We start from the raw sequence: 20,378 nt of genomic DNA on the forward strand, positions 1-20,378 counted from the left end.
CTACGTCCCTGCAGTAAATTACCTCATGGCGGCTTGTGCTCCGTCATAGACTGGCAACAACAATGCGCCCAAGCTGCCCCTCCTTAAAAGAGATCGCAGCAATACCCAAGGCCGTAGAACTATGCCATGGGAAAGGAGACAGTGAGAGGAGAAAATGATGAACTGTGTCAAAGGTTGAATACCTAGGCAAATTATTTCCTTAACACCCGGATGTAAGGAAATTCCCTACAGGCACAGAGATATAAATGTTCTAATGATTAACAAATTAATGTGAAGTGTGACTGTGTGTCAAGCGTTCAGTTGTATGTCAAAGACTCATCAGAGAAAAGGTAATGCGGAAAACACTCGACTCCATGAAGTGGCGTTTCAGGTGTCTGATGAGCCCCTGCATCCAAGCAAGTTGCAAACAGTGCCAGCCGAGATCATCCCCGAGGCCTTAAAAGCCAGACAGGAAATCATCGATGAAAAGTTCTCTAGCAGCTTCTGTAGCCAGGACACATCGAATCAAGACACATAAGAGGATGCTTGAGCGGGTGTGTTGTCATCAACATACATCGAGGACAAACACTGGACCCAAAACCCAGCTCAGAATGCAAAATGTAAATAGTTTGTTACTGTTGACACTAACGGAAAATGTGACACATGTTGTCTTTTCATTTCATTTAAAGACTTTGTAAACACATTCAGATATATTTGTTAATACAAAATATTTTATTTCTTGTACAAATAGAAAGTCATTGTTTTCCACCAACATTTCATTTTTAATGAATGTAATGTGAAAACATTCTTCAGTCATCATATTGTTCCCTCACATGATAATAATAACAACAAGAATATACATATTAAAAGTATAGGGGTAGGTAAGAATGGAGAAACCAGCTTGAGTGCGCTAGAATTTGCAGCTGATTTGGGCCAAATCTGCCCCTTCCTTCAGACTTCCTTACAGAGCCCCTCCTCCAACACACACGACCGCGCACATGACCAATGAGGGCAAGAGATAAGTTTGTGCACGAGATGGAAGGCTGACAGGCAGGTAGGCCATCCAGTTATTTTAGCCGGGCCGGCTCAGATGATTGGTTGTGCTTTTTACAGCGCCACGGCTTCCACAGATGACATTTCTTTATGTATCTATTGTCAAAGCATTTAATATATTCATTGCTATCAGGATGTTAAGAGCATTCCATGGAATATAACAAAAAGTGTTTCTGAAGTGAATGACCTTGACACGATCTGTCTGTGTTGTTTTGTCTTGTCTTGATCTGTCTTTGGTTTCCTGTTTTATTTTGAAAAGTGTTCACCCCCCGTCTTGCCTGTTGCTTTCTGGCTCTGTGTTCCCTCCTGCCTGATTACCCGATTGTGTTGACGTTGTGCCCCTGTGTTTTCTCCTCCCTCCTCACCTGTGTCTTGTTTGTGTGATTAGTCTTGTGTCCATTTAAGTTCTGGTTTTTCTGTCTGTCATTGTTAGATCCTTGTTGTTGTTGACTCTGTTCACGGGGGAGAGTTCTGTTCTGTATGTTACGTTTAGCCTTGAAATAAAAGGTATTATCTGTTAAACCTGCATTTGGGTCCTGCCTGCTTCGCTCAACCCTGACAGACCTACCCTACCTTTAAGCTGATAAGATGAACACAATGTTATACATTAAATAAAATCTAAAGATTACTATGAATTTATATTAATATTTAGGCTTACCTGTTTTTTATATTTACAGTTTAGCAAAAATATAGCATGTAGATTTAGTTATTATAAGTGCATAAAAGAATGATGATCAGTACTGTCAAGTTGTATAGTTTATGTTTTTTGTTGAGGAAACTCTTGTAGTGCAGTGTCGTATATCTTGTCTTCATTCTCATAGATGTTCTCTTCAGTATTCTCTATAGTATTCTCATAGATGTTTTCTTCAGTATTCTCATAGATGTTCTCTTCAGTATTCTCATGAGGCTGCAGGCAGTCCATGATGCAGTGGTGCAGGAACACGTACTGAGACTGAAATACACAAACCAAATGCAAAACTTTGGGGTTAAAGTATTAATTCTCACACTGCTCTGGGTGATACTTCCTTAAAGATGTTTATCATAATTTTCTAATAATGTAAGCCAAGCTTTTTGTGTTTGGACTTATTAACATTTTGAATTACACAGAATGTAAAAGTATTTGGCAAACACACAACTATGTGCAGTGACACATACATTAATACATTATTGTCACTGTGTAATTCAATTGTCAAATTGTCTACATTAGTAGGTTAAATGCGGAACTGTAAAAGACAACTTTGTTGAAAATGTACATCCAAGTGGAAAAATATGCAAAGCTTAAACTTGCTATAGAACAGTGCTTGTACTGTTTCAACACCTGTTTCCAAAAATCTAAAGATTATAAAGGGTACCTAAAGAAGTCATAGCTCAGAAAGAGGGTTAGTTTTACCTCAGTCTGCACCATGTGTGGGCGACTCAGTCTCATCTTGTGCACAAAGCCATTGATGCCCACCGCTCTTTCTTTCTCTAGCTGCTGAAGCAGCACATCCAAGGCCATGATAGTGCCTGTCCTCCCCACTCCAGCACTAAAAGAGAGACACGCAGCAAAAGGTATGATGGTCACCATCATGTAGTCCCATAAGACCTGAGCAACTATTCACTTTATACTGACTTTAAAATTCAGCCAGTAAGTTTCAAAAGCTGTTATTTTATTTAAAATGTGTATGCATATCTATATCATATGATTTAGCAGTAAGCTATTAATTTGACCTAACTACAGGGCTCCTGTCTTTGACCTTTGTCTGATTTCTTGTCCCACTGAATTGTTTTTTAAACAAAACTTCCAAAAATAATAGCATAGGTTACTCTCCTGATGTAAAACTTGTACCTGCAGTGAACCACAGTTGGTGCTCCAGCCCCGTCTCTCTCTATGTGCCGTCTCACCAGTCCTCTGAACTGGATCAGCACCTCTGTGCCCTGAGGGACTCCGTGGTTAGGCCAGGCAGTGAAGTGAAAATGTTTAACTGTGCGCTCCTCTGAGTTGTTCCTCTGCGAAGACGATGCAAATAGAGGAACTCAATACAGTAAATATTTGTGTTGAGCAAATATATTTCAAGTTCTCAAGCATTATCCTCTTTAAAAGCAAATGTGCACAAACTCAAACAAGCTTGTTTTATGAAACATGAAATAGTTATTTGCGACTTGGAAACATATTAATAAGAAGCCTATTAAGTTACATCATAAACATTGAAGAGGGTTTCATACATTTTTCACTCTAAATTCCCTCAAAGTCCAGTCGGGCTCCTGCTGTTCAGACCTAAGGGTTACTATCAGCTCTCCGTGAGGCACAGGCTTACTGTCTGCAGGCCAATACTGCTCACACTTCGTCTAGGAAAAAAACATAAAGAAAAATAAGTGATTGAAGTTGTGGCAATACGTGTCAATCAAGTCACCATTTGACACTTAGCTAATTATTCAACACACTCTCACTCACTAAGCGTCCAGGAGAGAAGCTTGGTTAGGGTCCCTTGCCGTCCAGTTGTGACGCGCCGAGGCTCCTTCAGCTTCATAAACGGACGCAAAGAGCTTTCAACTGATTGCAATGTATTCCCATCGGCGGTGGTATATTACGCTTAGGGAAGCACGGCATTCATTTATGTCTGCAGCTCTTAAAGGCAATGTGATGGTGCATTCCCATTGGATAACGGAGAATTGTACACCCAGAAGTAAGTATTCTCCTTACTGTCGATTGATTTGACAGTGATATCTCCACTACTCATCAACTCAAAAACACCAGATTACCTTTGTTAATTAAACGACATTGATAGGTTTGAATTGTGTACAATGCTTTTGTGTTTTTCCTCCTTCAATTCTGAGAAACAACTTGTTTTCTCTGAAATGTGGAGCGCCAAAGAGACTACACTACCCACAATCCCCAGCTATTATTGTGACGACGCCTGTCCGCTTTGCGACAATTATCAAGCTCTGGGATTGGATGTTGGAGTGGCAGTGCGCCAAGGTTACGCTGAGCGTCAAGCTCTTTTAAATGGAACGAAACCACGGTAGACTATTCAAAACTGGACTCGAACGCCCCCCGAGAACTACACATGCTGGCTATTGTGTTTCGCAACATGTTCACTATGGCAGTGGTTCTCAAATGGGGGTACGCGGACCCCCAGGGGTACGTTGGAGTACTGCAGGGGGTACGTGAGGTTTATTTTATGTTAATGAAAAAAAACGTAATTAATGCATTTAAACAAACTACAAATAGTAGATTAACTACTTTCTTCAAAAGTTTACAGTAATTCTGGATAATAAAATGGGAACAATAAACGGGGTGCTCTCTTTTCCTCTCTCTCTCCGCTCAACGGTCCATCACAGTGGCGGAGCTGTGATCATGCAGAGCTGCGTGTTCTCCGTCAGCAGCAGCTGATCTGATCTCTGATCCCTCTCTCGCGTCCGGTTAGACTCCACTCGCGTTTATGTCCAAATCTATCAGATCTAGCTAGTTCTAGTTAATGATATGACTGCCTGCTTATCAAAGGACCTAAACAATAAGCGTTGCTTGGCAACGGCCGCAAAGTATAGCGCAGCATTATGCATATGTTTATATGAGGGGTCAAAATCCCATGCTCATAAAATGCTCATATCTTTTTTTCTCTTATTCCCCACGCCCCAAAATAAATAAATATACAAATTTTAGGAAAAGTAACGACGTTTGAGCAGTGTGGGTTTTATATTAACAGAGTTAGGCCACACATATTTCAAAACGTGTAATAAGTGTAATAACTGCAGTTGCCTTCCTGTCAGAATGACAAAGATCCTCAGTGAAGCACAAGCCCATGTTTCTCACTAAATTTTAAGTACAACTTATTAAAAAGATCAGTTCGATGCAACTAATGTCGTCTTAGTGTTATTACATGATGTTGAAATTGGTTGGCCATGAATTTAGTGATGGATTGTAAACCTTTGAAATGTAGCATTTAAGTGTTTCTCAGTTACAAGGTTTTTGTTTTAATAAATCAGACACTGATGGTGCAGCGCTGCACTGTACCTCTAGGCATTTTTTCCCTAACAATTTTTTTTGCGCTGCTCAGGGGGTACTTCGCTGAATCTTTTTTTCAAAGGGGGTACATTATTGAAAAAAGTTTGAGAACCACTGCTCTATGGCACATCTCTACTGGGCATTATAGTTTTAAAAGACGTTTTTGTTTTTCTCAAAATTAGAAGTTGACAGTATTAAACTGTGTACAGCCCTGGAGGATTAGGCAATCGGAAACACATTGGTGTGTACACATTTAAAACATGTAATTACTAAATGGATGAAAATCGCTTGTATCCATAATGGGCAGCATTAATATATACCCACATGACAGCTCATTGTTACTTTGTAATTCTACTCCAATTCAGAGGTTAACCTGGTATTTTTACTCCACTACATTTATTTTAGTTACTTTGCAGATTCTGATTAATGATGTGAAATATAAACAACCCTTAAGGCAGACTTTAGTTACACCTGAGTACAATTCAGGGAAAGGTGATTGTCAAGTCTCAATCAGGAGAGATATTTGATTGTTGGTGCTTGAGAAGACTAAACATTTATCTGCAGATCTCTATGAAGTATATTCATTAATCGTTATTCTCTACTAATTGTTAATTAAAAACGGTATATAATTGCTATTTTGCACATCCCTTTCAAGATTTCAAGATTTTCAAAGGTTTATTGACATATCTACACAACTACGGTGTACGATACGATACGATACGATAATACTTTATTTGTCAGATCAAGTCTGAAATCTGACTTGCGTCACAGCAGCTCCATGTCCAACATCAACAGACAAGTATCCAGACACAATACATGAAACACAAACAACATTTAACATAACAGCACAATCAGTGAGAGAAAACATGCTCAAAGAACCTTCAGCGTGCATTTGATCTGGGATTTAGCTCTGTGTTTCCTGTGAGGATTGACTGATGCACAAAGGAGTGCTTCAGTCTGATTTTATTGAATCGTGGGACCCTGTATCTCCGATTAGATGGTAGTAGTTCATATTCACTGTTCAGAACATGGTTTGGGTCAGAGATGATGTTGTTGGACAGCCTCACTAGGTTGTTATGATAGGCTGAGTCATAGAGTCTCTGACAGGGTTGACCAACAATCTTTGAGCAGATTTTTAACAGGTGGAGCAGTTTTGATTTTAAAGCTGCTGACAAACATTTGTACCAGGTAGTATTGCAGTACTGCAGAATAGACATGATCACAGATGTAAAGAACAACAGAAGAATTTCTCTGCTCGCCCCAAAAGACCTAGGACGGCGGAGAAAATAAATTATTTGTTTTGTCCTTTTGCACAGATATTCAATGTGATCCTTCCATGACAGCAGATGGTCAATCATTACACCCAAGTATTTATATGAAACTCCCTGCTTGATTTCATCTGTACGGATGACAATGGGGACTTTATGGGAGTCTGATGGTGAGCCAAAAATGATTTCCTCAGTTTTCTTGGTGTTGATCTCAAGAGCATTGTTATCAGTCCACTCCACCAACTGATTTACAGCCTGTTGGTGCAGCTCAGGGTCGTCTGTGTTACTGAGCAGAGATATTATTGCAGTATCATCAGAGTACTTAATGTTGACTTGATTTGGTGTGTTGGTACGACAATCATCAGTGTATAGAGTAAAGAGCACAGCTGAACTCACGCAGCCCTGGGGGGCCCCTACATTGGTTGTGATGGCAGATGACGGGGTTTTGTTAACCTTCACAAGTTGCTCTCTACTAGTGAGGAAAGCAGCATACCAGTAAATCAGGTATGGATTTACTTCCATTTTGACCATTTTTGACACCAAGATGTCTGCTTGTATTGTGTTGAATGCTGATGAGAAGTCTAGGAAGAGGGCTCTTGCATAGGTGTTGCGTGTATCTAAATGTTTAGTGATGATGTGAACCAGAGTGGCCACAGCATCTTCCGTGCCGCACCCTTGTTTATAGGCAAATTGATATGGATCCAGTTTGTCTTGTGTTGTACTGATAAGAAATCGGAGCAGAATTCTTTCTAGTGATTTCATAATCACTGAGGTGAGGACTATTGGTCTGTAGTCCTTATGTTCTTTTGGGCATGGAATTTTGGGCAGCGGTTTGATGTGTGAAGTTTTCCATGACAGAGGGATGGTGTGCGTGTCAATAGAAGCCTGAAAGATGGGTTGGCACACTGGAGCCAGCTCAGTAGCAAAGTTTTTCAGCAGAAAACCGCTGCACCCATCTGGCCCAGCCGCTTTCTTGGTGTTGGTGCACTGAAATGTTTTTCTGACCTCTTCGACACTGATGGTAATTTTGTCATAGGAAGCAGGTATTATGGTTTCGAGCATTTCAGTGCACAAAACGGGTAAAGAACGTGTTTAGTTCGTTAGCAAAACAAAATTCATTGTTCTTCACAATAGGTTTAGCTGAGGATGACATTCCTGTCATGGTTTTCATGGTGTCCCATACCTTTTTGGGGTTTTTGGCTTTAAAAGCATTTTCCAAAAGCTCTCTGGTGTGCCAGTTTTGATTCCCTCAATTTGACTTTCAGTTCTTTCTCTGTCTGTTTAAGTGCTCCATAGTCTTTGTTTTTGAAAGCTATTTTCCTGGTATTTATAACGGTTTTAATGTCCTTAGTCACATAAGATTTATTATTTGGATAGATTTGTATTTCTTTAGTGGGAACAAATAGTTCTATACAGAAGTTGATATAGTCATTGGTAACAGTAGTTATTTCATCTATACCTTCCTGAAAAATGTCCCTATCTGTCCAATCAAAACAGGCTTTCAACTGTTCCCTACTTTCATTTGTCCATGTCCTTATTACTTTCTTTTCCGGTTTACTTCTCTTTAGTTTGGTCTTATACACTGATATCATATTTACAACATTATGATCAGAGTTCAGTATTGGTGGTCTACATTTAGTCACATAGGCTCCTTTAACATTTACGAAACATTTGTCCAGGATATTGTCTTTTCTGGTGTGGTCCTTAACATACTGTTGGAACCCAGGTAACAGTCTCAAGGCGACATTGGTTCATGTCCCAGAGAATTTCTACGTTGGGATCACAGGTTTTACATTTGACTGAGTATGATCGGCACCACAGATCATTAATATACACACAAATAACGCCTCCTCTAGTTTTCCCCGAGTTCGCATCCCTGTCTGCTCGAACAAGGGTGAATCCGGGTACTTCAAGGAGAGATTCAGGCATCGTAGATTGTAGCCAACTTTCCGTGAAACATAGTAAAGAGGCCTCATGAAATTCATGACAGTACCTTAGTGTGTCCACTTTGTTGCTCAATGAGCGCAGGTTTGTGAGAATGATGGATGGAAGTGGTGGCCGGCTGAATCTCCGCCGTAGGCGATTCCGAACGCCTCCCCTCCTTCCTCGTCTCTTTTTCCTGATGTGTCTAAGCAGCTCCCGAGGGATGTCATCCAATAACAAAGAACACAGGTGGCTTGGTGTATTCGTAGGAGGCCGATCGCATTGTAGCTCCAGCATAGCCTCGCGGCTGTAGCAGCGTAGAGCCCGGGGCTCCTCGCCGTACCTGTTCGTGTTGTGGCTCAGGTGTGTTTTGAAAAGTTGTATGGCCAGACATGGTCCGCAGAAAGCAAAAGTAATCCACAGGATCAAAAGCATGGTCTCTCAAAAATGATGTGTCAAACAGACAAATAACGTTAGACAATAATTAGCCCAAAAACAAAACAAAACACAAGACGGACGGAGCAGCTGAGACGCGGTGCGCAGCCGAGCAGCGCACTTCACGCAACCGGATCAGTAGTTATGCAATGAATGAAAAACTTGGGACACAGGTTCCTCAACAGTGCATTACAAGACATCTATCAATATGTGTGTGTACATCCACCATTAACCATCCACCTGTCATATTCTGCACATTTCTTATACTATCTACATACATAAAAAGAGTATAATTAATGTGTATAATATCAGTAAAAATAAGTGCTTCAACATAGTTAACATTGCAGGAAAGCAATATATTAGACGTTAAGTACTGTGTCAGGCTTAATATGTATCTGTAGATAGATACCCCCAACGTTTTTTTCTTATTTGAAAGAAGACCTTAACCTCAAGTATTCTTTAATGTGTTAATAAAGGTTAATTAGTTTGTCTGTTTTGCACATCCTCATATTAATATCTTTGTACATCGTGCACTAAACTGTTTTATTGTAGAGATCACTTACAGTATCTTCTTGATTTTTTTTATTCTATATTTCTAACATTGACCTTCTACTTTCCCCCTATGAAAGTATGTACTCTTAATATCTTTTTCATCAAATAACATTATTCAATAAAAATAACATTATTCAACACAAATAATTCAATAACGTGCTTTAACCACGAGGCGGTGCACACAAGGTACACACAGCATACTAATAATAACGTTGTATTATTAGTGTAGGACACTTATGTATGTATAACATCTGAAGATATTTAGTTTTCATTCATGTTTTTACATAATTTTACAGGATATTGCTATACTATTTCTCATGTTTTACTTCACATTAATATCTGATTTGTAAAACATCACGGTATATCCGTCATTTAATGGTAAGCTATTGAAATTGTGATTCCATAGATGTGTCTCCCATCACCCAAATCCCCTGACTATTCTCTCAACTCAGTATTTACATTCATATATTAAAAGAAAATCAGTAATATCTTTAAAAACGAGCATTGCGGCTAAAACATCCAATCAGCGAGCTGAGGATCTTTCCTACGTTTGTTTCCGGTATTGTTCTCGAAATGAGAGTTCACATTTATGCTACATTGAAGGGTGGAATTGACTACACATCTTCAGAAACATAATTTGCTTCAGATATAACTCATAGCAAATAAAGTATAAAAATATAAGTAATAAAAAGATAACACTGGCATGTAATTTACGTTAGAATAAAAAGAATGGTTTTGAATAATAGATGAGTAAAATCTACGTCACTTTTTTTGTATGAATTTATGTTTCATCCAATCACAGAGCTTGTTGACTTATCACGAGGTTTGTCAAAGCGGACAGGCGTCATCACAACAATAGCTTGGGATTGTGGGTAGTGTAGTCTCATTGGCGCTCCACATTTCAGAGAAAACAAGTTGTTTCTCAGAATTGAAGGGGAAAAACACAAAAGCATTGTACACAATTTAAACCTATCAATGTCAACAAAGTTAATCTGGTGTATTTGAGTTGATGAGTAGTGGAGATATCACTGTCAAATCAATCAACAGTAAGGAGAATACTTACTTCCGGGTGTACAATTCTCCGTTATCCAATGGGAATGGACGCTCACATTGCCTTTAAGAGCTGCCGACATAAATGGATGCGGTGCTTCACTAAGCGTCAAATACCACCGCCGATGGGAATACATTGCAATCAGTTGAAAGCTCTTTGCGTCCGTTTATGAAGCTGAAGGAGCCTCGGCGCGTCACAACTGGACGCCACAGGACCCTGACCAAGCATCACTCCTGGACGCTTAGGGAGTGAGAGTGTGTTGAATTATTAACAGTGACTCACTGAATGAAGTTCGTACTTCCTTTAAAATCTGGCTTTAAAACTTTTTTCAAATGTCCCTGTTGACTTACCCTTCCTCCTTCAGTGCAATTGGTTACCATAACGATGCCTCTCACTCGTTGTTCCCAGATCATCCTCCAGAAATGATTGACTGTTGTGGGCAGAGGACCCTGACAGGCAATGTAGTCTTTGCTGCTGTTGTAACCCTGAAAAGCAATTGTAATTACATGAAATCCCAGAAAATCAGCATTAATTGCTAGACTTAGAGAGAATGAATGTTCATGCAGGGTTTTCATTGTTTATTAACCATTTACTTGCATAAGTGGCAATTTCACTCCAGATAACAAATGATACAAGCTTATCAAATATGCACTTTGACCGTTATTAAGGACTACCTACCGGCATGTAACTGGCATTAATGTAGTCAGAGTTTCCATTGGGATTGGGAGTATCTAGCTTCACCCGACACCAGTCATCTAGGACGAGAAAAGATGGTTTAACTGCCACAACACACCAAAACAAAATAGAAGTTGTTTCGGTTGAGTCAGTGGATCTGGACCATTTCATGAGTCTCTATTGCTCATGATGTCCCGGTCCAGAGGACAGGCTTACATGGCAGAACATTGTTGAAACGGTTCCTGGGTTTGTTCGCGGGTAGAGTGGCTGCATTTTGTGTTTGGTCGGTGCCAACAGGAATGAGGCTCTGCATGGAGGATGGCAGATGACATGGCATGAGATTAAGACAAAGGTCAATAGAAGGAAATTAAAACATTAAAGTTTTTCCCTCATAAGCAAAAATAGGAAGACAGCTGAGGAAGAACAAAACACAATTTGTATGTACCTCATATTCCAGGCTGAAACCTCGGTTTTCATCCATGCCTAATTGGTAGAAATGGTCTGGAAACTTTGCCACAGGAATAGCTCTGAAATAGAAAAACATAATGGCAATATTTGAATTGATATCACGTGTTAATGATATGTAAGACCATTGACATACATTAATATTAAAGAACATTGACGTTAATTGTAAATAGAAAATATCTTTACACGTGGAAACCCTCTTATTCTTTCAAATTATACAACACATAATTTATGTTTTCAATATATTGAAAGTGTATTAAATAATATAAAGATATGATGACGTATACTTACTTGCTCTTTTCTTTGGATTGTCTGGAACCACCAATAAATAGCTTGTTTCTGCTTTGGGAAATAAGCAAAGAGGGAGTCTCATTTAGTTGAATTAAGTTAATTTCAGGAAGATAATCCAACTATAGTCACTGAGGTGGCACCAACCTGATAATATCCGGTCTTTTTAGAAAAATAAAGAAAACCAGACAGACCAGGACCGCAAAAATCAGAACAGCAAAGAATGACCCAGCAATTACTCCTACAAGAAAATGATTCTGGATTAAATGCTTTGTAACATCCAGATACTCAGCACAGCAGACATTATAACCACACAAAAAGCAAGTCATTTAAAAGATGCCAAACAGCAAAATAATAAGTGAGAATATATTGGTAAACTGTTTCATCAGGATACACTGAAATTGTATTTTTATAGACTAATACAGGAACTTTGACTCACCCCTTGGATCAGTAAGACACGAAAAAACGAATGGTTCATCACTTCTTACATCCCCAGACACTGAAGCTATAGACACCTCATATTTTCTGGCGGGTAGGAATCCAGACATTTCCAGAGACTGTTCCCCATGTTCAAGCTTTTTAGGAGTTTTCCCGGTGACGTTCACCTCTACTGAAGTCCAGATACCTTCCGGTTTATTCCAGATGATGGACATAGAATAGCCGGCTGCAGAGTACTCACATGAAGATCTTAAATACGGAGGAACTGAGAAAAACAAGTGGAAATATATATTTCAATTCAGAAACCACAACACAAACCTGTCTAGCTGTTATTATAAGTTCATTGAAAGTTGTTTACTTCCCATATAAAAGTCACAATGCAACATACAGTAACACATGATTAGTCAATTTACAGAAAATCCTCTAAAAAACTATAATACTATTTAATTTGTTTAACTAGTGAGTTTAACTATCAACGACAAGTTTGACCAGTTTAACAAGTCATTAATGCTTTATCAGAGTAAGAATGTGCTGCTTTTCTGTTTTACTTGTTTGGTATTTACATTTTTTGGGGGATAGTTGATTGTAAAAAAGAGGAGAATTTCACTTTTTAAAGACAAAGTAATTTTCCCATTCTTTAGATAATAATTAATAAATGTATTGTTTAATACATTATAATAGCAGCTCATATACTCAATTATTTAAATACTGAAATCTTGAATCTTACAATATATATTTTAAACATTATGTTAGTACTTCACATTATTGTGGGGAACACAGACAAATATTCAATTCATGTGGAAAGACAGATTTGTACTTACCGATTGTCACAGTGAGTCTACATTGTTCAAATGTCTTGTCATTTTTCTCATATTGAAGGGTCACATTATAGGTCGCGCCAGGGTAAAGTCCAGAAAATGACACACTGCTATTCCCAGTACTGCCATTAATTGGGGTTGATGTGTTACTGGCTTGTGCACTTGAGAACAAACCTCTCACCGTTCCTTGGATCGATGAGGTAGTTACAAGCCAGTTTCCATTTGCACAGTCTATGCCTGAAAAGAATGAGAAAAGAATTGCAGGCAAAACAACTTCAGTTTCACAGTTAGCACATCATTCTATAAGATAATCATCATTTGCAAGAACCATGACTGTGTTCATTTATTACAAATACCCGTTACTGTGAAGCCTTCATAAGCAATGCTGCTGAGTCCAGAGAACAGTGTAATGACTCTGAATGGATACTCTGTTCCAGGCTCGAGATTTGGGATTGAATGGGACACCTCATCCATGGTTCTACTTTGGAGGATTGTTCTATTTTCCCCATTCATTTCGAGCCGGTAGTCCCAGTCATTTTTCATTCTCTGCCACATCAGGGTTATGTTGGTCACAGAGCGTTTAGTCACATTGACAGAAGCCACTGTTGAGGGAACTGAAAACACACACGCCATGTAACAACATGAACACATGTAGGGTTACAGAGAGACAAAGGTTTAAATATGCAGTGAATTTAAAAACATTCTGTCCGACATGAGGATTAAGTGTTTAATATTCCATGGTTTATGACAACTTTTAGAGACAGTCTTTAAAAGTAAGATGCTTGTTTAGATGTATCCTAGATATTACTATAGAACCGTGTCGTGGTTCCTATAGTAGGCCTATATCAAAGAGGAGAAATCTTACCAGTGTCAGCAAAGTAATTTACTCCAGTGCTTTTGACATTTTCAAATACAGTGAGGAGACTGACTTTGTATTTGGTCCCACTTGTGAGGTTTGAGATTGCATATTTCACTTTCTCAAGTCCCTCTGATGCAGAGACGTTTATCATACTTTCATTGATCACAAGTGTATAATTGAGGATTGCATTCACTTTCCAATATTTTATCAATAACAGTCAAATATGTAAAGTGAGCAACACCCCCCAGTTAAGGAGAAACTTTAATTTACATTTTATAATTGCCTGTATCAGAGGGAAAACATCTTACCTGTGACTGCAGTGTGGTTTACTCCAGTACTTTTGGCATATTCAAACACAGTGAAGAGCTGGAAGTTGTATTTAGTTCCACTTGTGAGATCTGGGATTGTGTGTTTCACTTCAGTTTCATCTGATGCAGTGATATTAAACTCCTTTCCATCGAGCCCAAGTCTATAATTGAGGATATCGTCAACTTTGTCCCACCGCAGAGTTATACTGGTCTCCGTTTGTGTAAATGATTTGAAACCTTCTGCATTACGGGGAGCTGGGAATTAAAGAAACATGATGAAGGAACAGTCACAACATTTCCCGACAGGATAAAAGAGTGACAGCATTTCCTGTATAAAATCTTGTATTTGGTGTAGTTCCTTTCCTCAAATACCAAGTTGCATTCAATTCCAGTATTGTATCAATAAAACTCAAATATGTAAAGTGAGCAACACCCCCCAGTTAATGAGAAACTTTCATTTACATGTTATAATTGGCTGTATCAGAGGGAAAACATCTTACCTGTGACTGCAGTGAGATTTACTCCAGTACTTTTGGCATATTCAAACACAGTGAAGAGCTGGAAGTTGTATTTAGTTCCACTTGTGAGATTTGAGATTGTGTGTTTCACTTCAGTTTCATCTGATGCAGTGATATTAGTTGCCGTTCCATCGAGCCCAAGTCTATAGTTGAGGATATCGTCAACTTTGTCCCACCGCAGAGTTATACTGGTCTCCGTTTGTGTAAATGATTTGAAACCTTCTGCATTACGGGGAGCTGGGAATTAAGGAAACATGATGAAGGAACAGTCACAAAATTACACAGAAGGATACAAAAATTACAGCATTTCCTGTATAAAACGTTGTATTTGGTGTAGTTCCTTTCCTCAAATACCAAGTGGCATTCAATTCCAGTATTGTATCAATAACAGTCAAATATGTAAAGAGAGCAACATCCCCCAGTTAATGATACACTTTAATTTACATGTTATAATTGCCTGTATCAGAGGGAAAGCATCTTACCTGTGACTGCAGTGAGGTTTACTCCAGTACTTCTGACATCTTCAAACACAGTGAAGAGCTGGAAGTTGTATTTAGTTCCATTTGTGAGATCTGGGATTGTGTATTCCACTTCAGTTTCATCTGATGCAGTGACATTAATATCGTTTCCATTGAGTATATAGTGGAGGATATCGTCAACTTTGTCCCACCGCAGAGTTATACTGGTCTCTGTTTGTGTAACTGTTCGGAAACCTTCTGCATTACGGGGAGCTGGGATGTAAAGATCATTTTAAAACTTGTTAATATAAGTATGTCATGTCTCTAGATATTGCTCTGATGCTAAATACGAAAGTGCGTGAAAATTATGATTACATTTACATAAATACAGCAATTTATCTTAAATGTGCATTTCATCAAATGCTGATTCAAAATGTAATATTGCTTACCAGTGGCAGCTTCAAATCTGTATCCACTGCTGTTGATTCCGTTAAGCGAAGTGATGAGAGTGAAATTGTATTTTTTCACATTCTTTAGAGAAGTAACTACATGTGTTACTGATGTCCCTTCTGCAGTTGCGTTGATAAATTCCTCCTTGTAATTACCTTCGTTTTCATATTCAAGGAAGTATGTTGAAATGGTGGTTTCAACCTGTTTCCATATCAGAGTTATACTGCCCTCAGTTTGTGAGATCACGTTCACATTTTCAACATTTGCAGGAGCTAAGAAAACAAAGAGTTGACCGATTATTTGAAGCAGAAGAATTCAGTGTGAGACAAAATGACATTACAATGGGCCTTCATACAAGTCTGCACTATAATACAAGTCAATACAGACAGAGATAAAGGGCAGGGGCTCAAACTCACGATTCTTTGTTGCTGTAAGGGTTGTGGATGAAGTGGTTGGAGGTGCGCTTGTTGATGTCGCTTCACTTCTTGGGCTCATTGTATTTGTTGTTGATGAAGTGGTCGTCTCAGTGATGCCCTAAAAACAAAAAAGGAATCGTTGGAAAACAGTGAGAATAGACTAACCCGCAAACAGTATAATTTCATACAGTCCAACATTTCCAGAAGTATTTAACTGACTCATAGCAGAGATAACTCTAATGCAATATGTAAGTATCCCAAAGCAATTACATTTCTGCGGTTATGATCTATATTATATTATTACATGAACAATGGTGAACGGCAATGTGCAAGAAGGTAAAAAAAAAAAAAATACTCCTTACTCCTAATACAACAATCTTTCCTTCATCACGTACATCTATTCCGTGAAACTTCAGCAAATGTAAAGAACCATTTAAGATCTTTAAATTTAAATTATGGCCAGAAAATGGTTGTAGCATTTTACAATCACAAATATATGCTACTTAAAAAGATAGCAAATTATTCATTCACTGCTTGCTAAAAATAATGACAAGCAAATCCGGATCTACATTCTCTACAATATTATGAGATTCAAGTATTCTTACAAATACAGACAATAATACAAGAGATTATCAAGTTACATTTCTTTGTCTGAAATATATAATAAATAAGATACAATTTGTTGAGGTATAGCTTGTTTTATGATTTACGTAGTTATTTCCTCATTTATCTTTTTTCTCTAAGGAAGTCAGAAAAAAAGGATTACTGACAAAAGACAAAATTAACTCATATTTCACCATCTACAAAAAGTCCATTCTTATGTTGTGCATCTCTTTTGTTCTGTATATACGGATATTTCCGGCAATGCGTTTCACTGTCTAACCGTTATGGTTAAGATTCATATCATGCATTGAACCATTGCTGTGGTTTTTACGCTTTTCCTTTGTTGAGGGTACCTATTCTTTGAAAAAGGTGAAACATGTGATCACTGTCAGAACAGAAACATTTTTTTTTTTTAAAGGCACTTACCCAAAGCAGACTCAGGAAGAGACACAGCAGAAAGTGGTCCGAGGTGATTTTGAAAGATAAAGTCTCCATCGTAATCACGGTTCATTAAGCTACACACATGCTATGAACCTGTACAATTCCTTTGTTTTCCCAAGACCAACTTCAAGTTTCTATTTCCAGTACTGCCACGAGTGTGTTGACAAAAACAACACTTGAGGTTGCCAAATAATTTCTTTGTTGCTTGTGTTATGACCGGCTTGTAGGCCACAACGGAAAGAGAGAGAGAGACGTTCGAGGGGTTCCAAAATCCATGGTGCATTTATTGTGGCAAAACCAAAAGCACACAAAGAATGAGAGGATGGGCGAGGGGAAAGGATCCCGGCGAGAGTTTCCCCACAGCAGTCTTGGAGAGAGTCGCGAAGGCCCCGTGACTTCGGGCAGCTGGGCTTAAGTAACACCTGGGGCTCCGGCCAGGTGTCCACATTCATGCTGATTGGTTTCCTCCGCTCCACCCTCATCACAGGACCTGCAACACACCTGCACACTAACAGGCCGCAGGCTCTGGGGCCGTCACACTTGGCTGACGCAGTCCAATATTAACTTTATTCCAGTGGTGTTGATTTTGAATTCTTAACCATATCCTCCTTCTCTAATCTCTGATTCCCTTTCATATTGGTGAGAAGTAAATAGCTGCTTCTCCTTTTTGGCCTTGTACCACCACAGAGACCTTTTGTAACGATTCTTGTGTTATGTCACGTTTTTAGTTTTGTGTGTCTTGTATTGGGTTTATTTTGCTGTTCGGTTCTCCCTGTCATGTTTTCCTCCTTGTGTATTGTCTGGTCCCTCTCCCTGTGTTTTTCCTCCCTGTCGTTAGTTTCCCTGGTGTGTCTAATTGTCTGAGTGTGTTCACCTCTTGCCCTTGTGTTTCTCCTGCCCTGGCCGGCTGTTTCTCGTCTCGTGATTACCCCTCCCTCTATTTAGTCTTGTCACTTCCTGTGTTCAGTGTTGGTTCGTCTTTTGTTGGTGACTGAGTTCACCGGGGAGTGTTCTGTTTGTCCGAGTTTAATTCTTATCCTTGAAATAAAGGTATTATCAGTATTATCTGCATTTGGGTCCTGCTTGCTTCACTCTACCGTAACAGAACCAACCAACCAAGGATGGGCCCAGCAGATCCATTTGAGCAGGAATTATTGGATTTTTCCTTTTCTCTGGCTTACTGCTCTGATCGATGGAGGGGAGCGTCCGGGGTTCAGCAGCGAGAGGCTGCTCTGGCAGAGGCGCGCCAGATGGCTACGGAGAAACCAGGCTTGGTGAAATTCTTACCTGGCTGGATTTTGAATTTCCTCTCGGTGTGTGATTCCCGGCCTGCTAGCCCCAGGCATGCTAGCTCCCTGCCTCCCAATTCCCAACCTGACACCATAAGCCTCGGTGTGTTCCGTCTGGAGTCAACCCTTGCTTCTGCCCCAGTTCCTGCTCCTGTCCAGGAGCCGTTCTCTGGAACTCGTCTGGCTTTTGGAGGTCTAAGGAGCCTCCAAACGGCTCCTAAGAGAAGGAGTCGCAAGTCCAGGCTAGCTGCCCGAGCCCCAAGAGCCATGGTTCCGGCCCCAGCAGCCATGGTTCCAGCCTCAGTCCTGGCCCCAGCAGCCATGGTTCCAGACCCAGTTCTGGTCCCAGCAGCCATGGTTCCGGCCCCGGTTCTGGTCCCAGCAGCCATGGTTCCAGACCCAGTTCTAGCCCCAGCAGCCATGGTTCTTGCCCCGGTTCTGGCCCCAGCAGTCATGGTCCCGGCCCCAGTTCTGGCCCCAGCGGCCATGGTCCCTCCTCTAGTCCAGGGCTCGAGCTTAAGGACGTCCCGTCGTCCCGGGGCCGAAAAAAATAGTGTCAGGGAGGATAAAAAATTATTTTGGGACGAATTTGGGACGAGAGTTAAAATAAAAATACCCTGCTAACTCTACTACAAACGGCGATGAAAATGAAATCGACTGCACGTTGTGTGTATCACACAATTATTAAACCTCCTTGTCAACATAAACACACAAAACATTTAGCAACCTGCGAAACACACACACACACACACTCACACACACACACAGACAGACAGACAGACAGACAGACAGACAGACAGACAGACAGACAGACAGACAGACACACACACACACATACATACGTAGGCTGTGCCCATGTGCTGTCAGCCAGCCGCACAGCTGGCTGTGCCCGCGAATTCCTGGCCCGCAAATTCGCGGGTCTATCTACAGTAGGCTATGTACTGAGTGTGTGTATTTCGCGGGTTGAGTGATGTAAAATGACAATGGTATCCCGTGGAGGAATTCTGAAATGTTTTACCGTTACATCACAAAAACGCACAGCAGAACCAGACCCTGGAGCGCCGGCCTCTTTATTTACTTACTCCACTTTAATAAGGCTGAGATGAGAACCCTCCATCGTATTTAGTCCTTAGCAATATGCTGCGCCTCTCCCATGTATGGATGGGTACCGAGCCCCGGTATTAAACGGGCTCCGCCCGGCCCGGAATTATTAAAGACAGTGGTAACGTTAAGCTCCGACGCTGACTTTTTATCGGTAGGCCTACTGGAGACATTTAAAAAATATATGTCATATGTAGTATTGCTACATAAACATTATATCGCAGTTTTAGTTTATCCAACTCCGTTTCTAATATGCAATAAGACTACAACATGCGTCTATGATGTATTTTCGAGCTTTCCAATCCAGACGAGATCTCTCTCTCCCGTCTGTGTGCGAGGGGGCGGGGCAGTTTGTAAAGGTCTCCTGACTGTGTTACAGACTGTCATCCTGGTTAGTGGTTACTCTGGGTTCTGTCTTCAGGACAGAGTGTTGGATTTGTTTTGATAATTGGATGGGACTTGATTTGATTCAATATTAGTAATTTTCTCGTTTGTGTGTTTGTTTAAATATATTTGGCCTTTGTCATGTGATTGACTGATTTACTCAAATAAAAAGGTTGATGAATTATCATCTAATGATTCGTATGATGTTTTATTTATGTTAAAGGTCACTTTGAATGATTTTAACTAATGATAAGTAGTAGAAAAACTAATATTTTAATTTCGGGACGGCTTAGATTGTATTTCGGGACGGTTCCGGGAGGATGGTGAAAAAAGTTAGTCGAGAGCCCTGCTCTAGTCCCATCTCGAGTCCCCTCTCTAGTCCCTACTCTAGTCCCATCTTAAGTCCCTTCTCGAGTCCCCTCTCCAGTTTCCTCTCCAGTTTCCTCTCAAGTCCCCTCTCAAGTTCCCTCTCCAGTTTCCTCTCAAGTCACCTCTCAAGTCTCCTCTCGAGTTCCCTCTCGAGTCCCCTCTCGAGTTCCCTCTCGAGTTCCCTCTCGAGTCCCCTCTCGAGTCCCTACTCAAGTCCCTACTGAAGTGCCGTTGGAGGTTCTGCTGGGGGTC

The 20,378-nt window shown here is 40.1% G+C and overlaps 2 protein-coding genes across 3 annotated transcripts in view; both read right to left on the bottom strand.

Moving 5' to 3' along the window:
* Positions 1-20,378, bottom strand: part of LOC307023663 (carnitine O-palmitoyltransferase 1, liver isoform) — a 45,548-nt gene that overhangs the window by 5,527 nt on the left and 19,643 nt on the right. The gene's annotated exons all lie outside the window — the stretch shown is intronic.
* LOC307024344 (receptor-type tyrosine-protein phosphatase H-like) lies at positions 748-18,549 on the bottom strand. The gene is made up of 19 exons (XM_079658405.1): positions 16,969-18,549; positions 15,940-16,057; positions 15,523-15,795; positions 15,098-15,346; positions 14,598-14,852; positions 14,098-14,352; positions 13,287-13,586; positions 12,934-13,167; positions 12,114-12,377; positions 11,822-11,915; positions 11,678-11,728; positions 11,367-11,448; positions 11,138-11,228; positions 10,925-11,001; positions 10,597-10,731; positions 3,238-3,360; positions 2,861-3,021; positions 2,423-2,558; positions 748-1,984 (listed from the first exon to the last, which is right to left on the bottom strand). The coding sequence occupies exons 1-19, from the start codon at positions 17,035-17,037 to the stop codon at positions 1,790-1,792; spliced, it is 3,162 nt and encodes a 1,053-aa protein (XP_079514531.1). The 5' UTR covers positions 17,038-18,549; the 3' UTR covers positions 748-1,789.

Source organism: Notothenia rossii (genome assembly GCF_949606895.1).
Source record: "Notothenia rossii genome assembly, chromosome: 11".
Taxonomy (NCBI): domain Eukaryota; kingdom Metazoa; phylum Chordata; class Actinopteri; order Perciformes; family Nototheniidae; genus Notothenia; species Notothenia rossii.

What these genes read in the sequence shown, in the direction of transcription:
- LOC307024344 (XM_079658405.1), bottom strand. Translation starts at nt 17,037, where the DNA reads ATGGAGACTTTATCTTTCAAAATCACCTCGGACCACTTTCTGCTGTGT. An exon ending in TCTTCCTGAGTCTGCTTTGG is followed by an intron (nt 16,058 to 16,968) that starts GTAAGTGCCTTT and finishes TTTTGTTTTTAG; the next exon opens with GGCATCACTGAGACGACCAC. An exon ending in GTGTCTTACTGATCCAAGGG is followed by an intron (nt 11,916 to 12,113) that starts GTGAGTCAAAGT and finishes ATTTTCTTGTAG; the next exon opens with GAGTAATTGCTGGGTCATTC.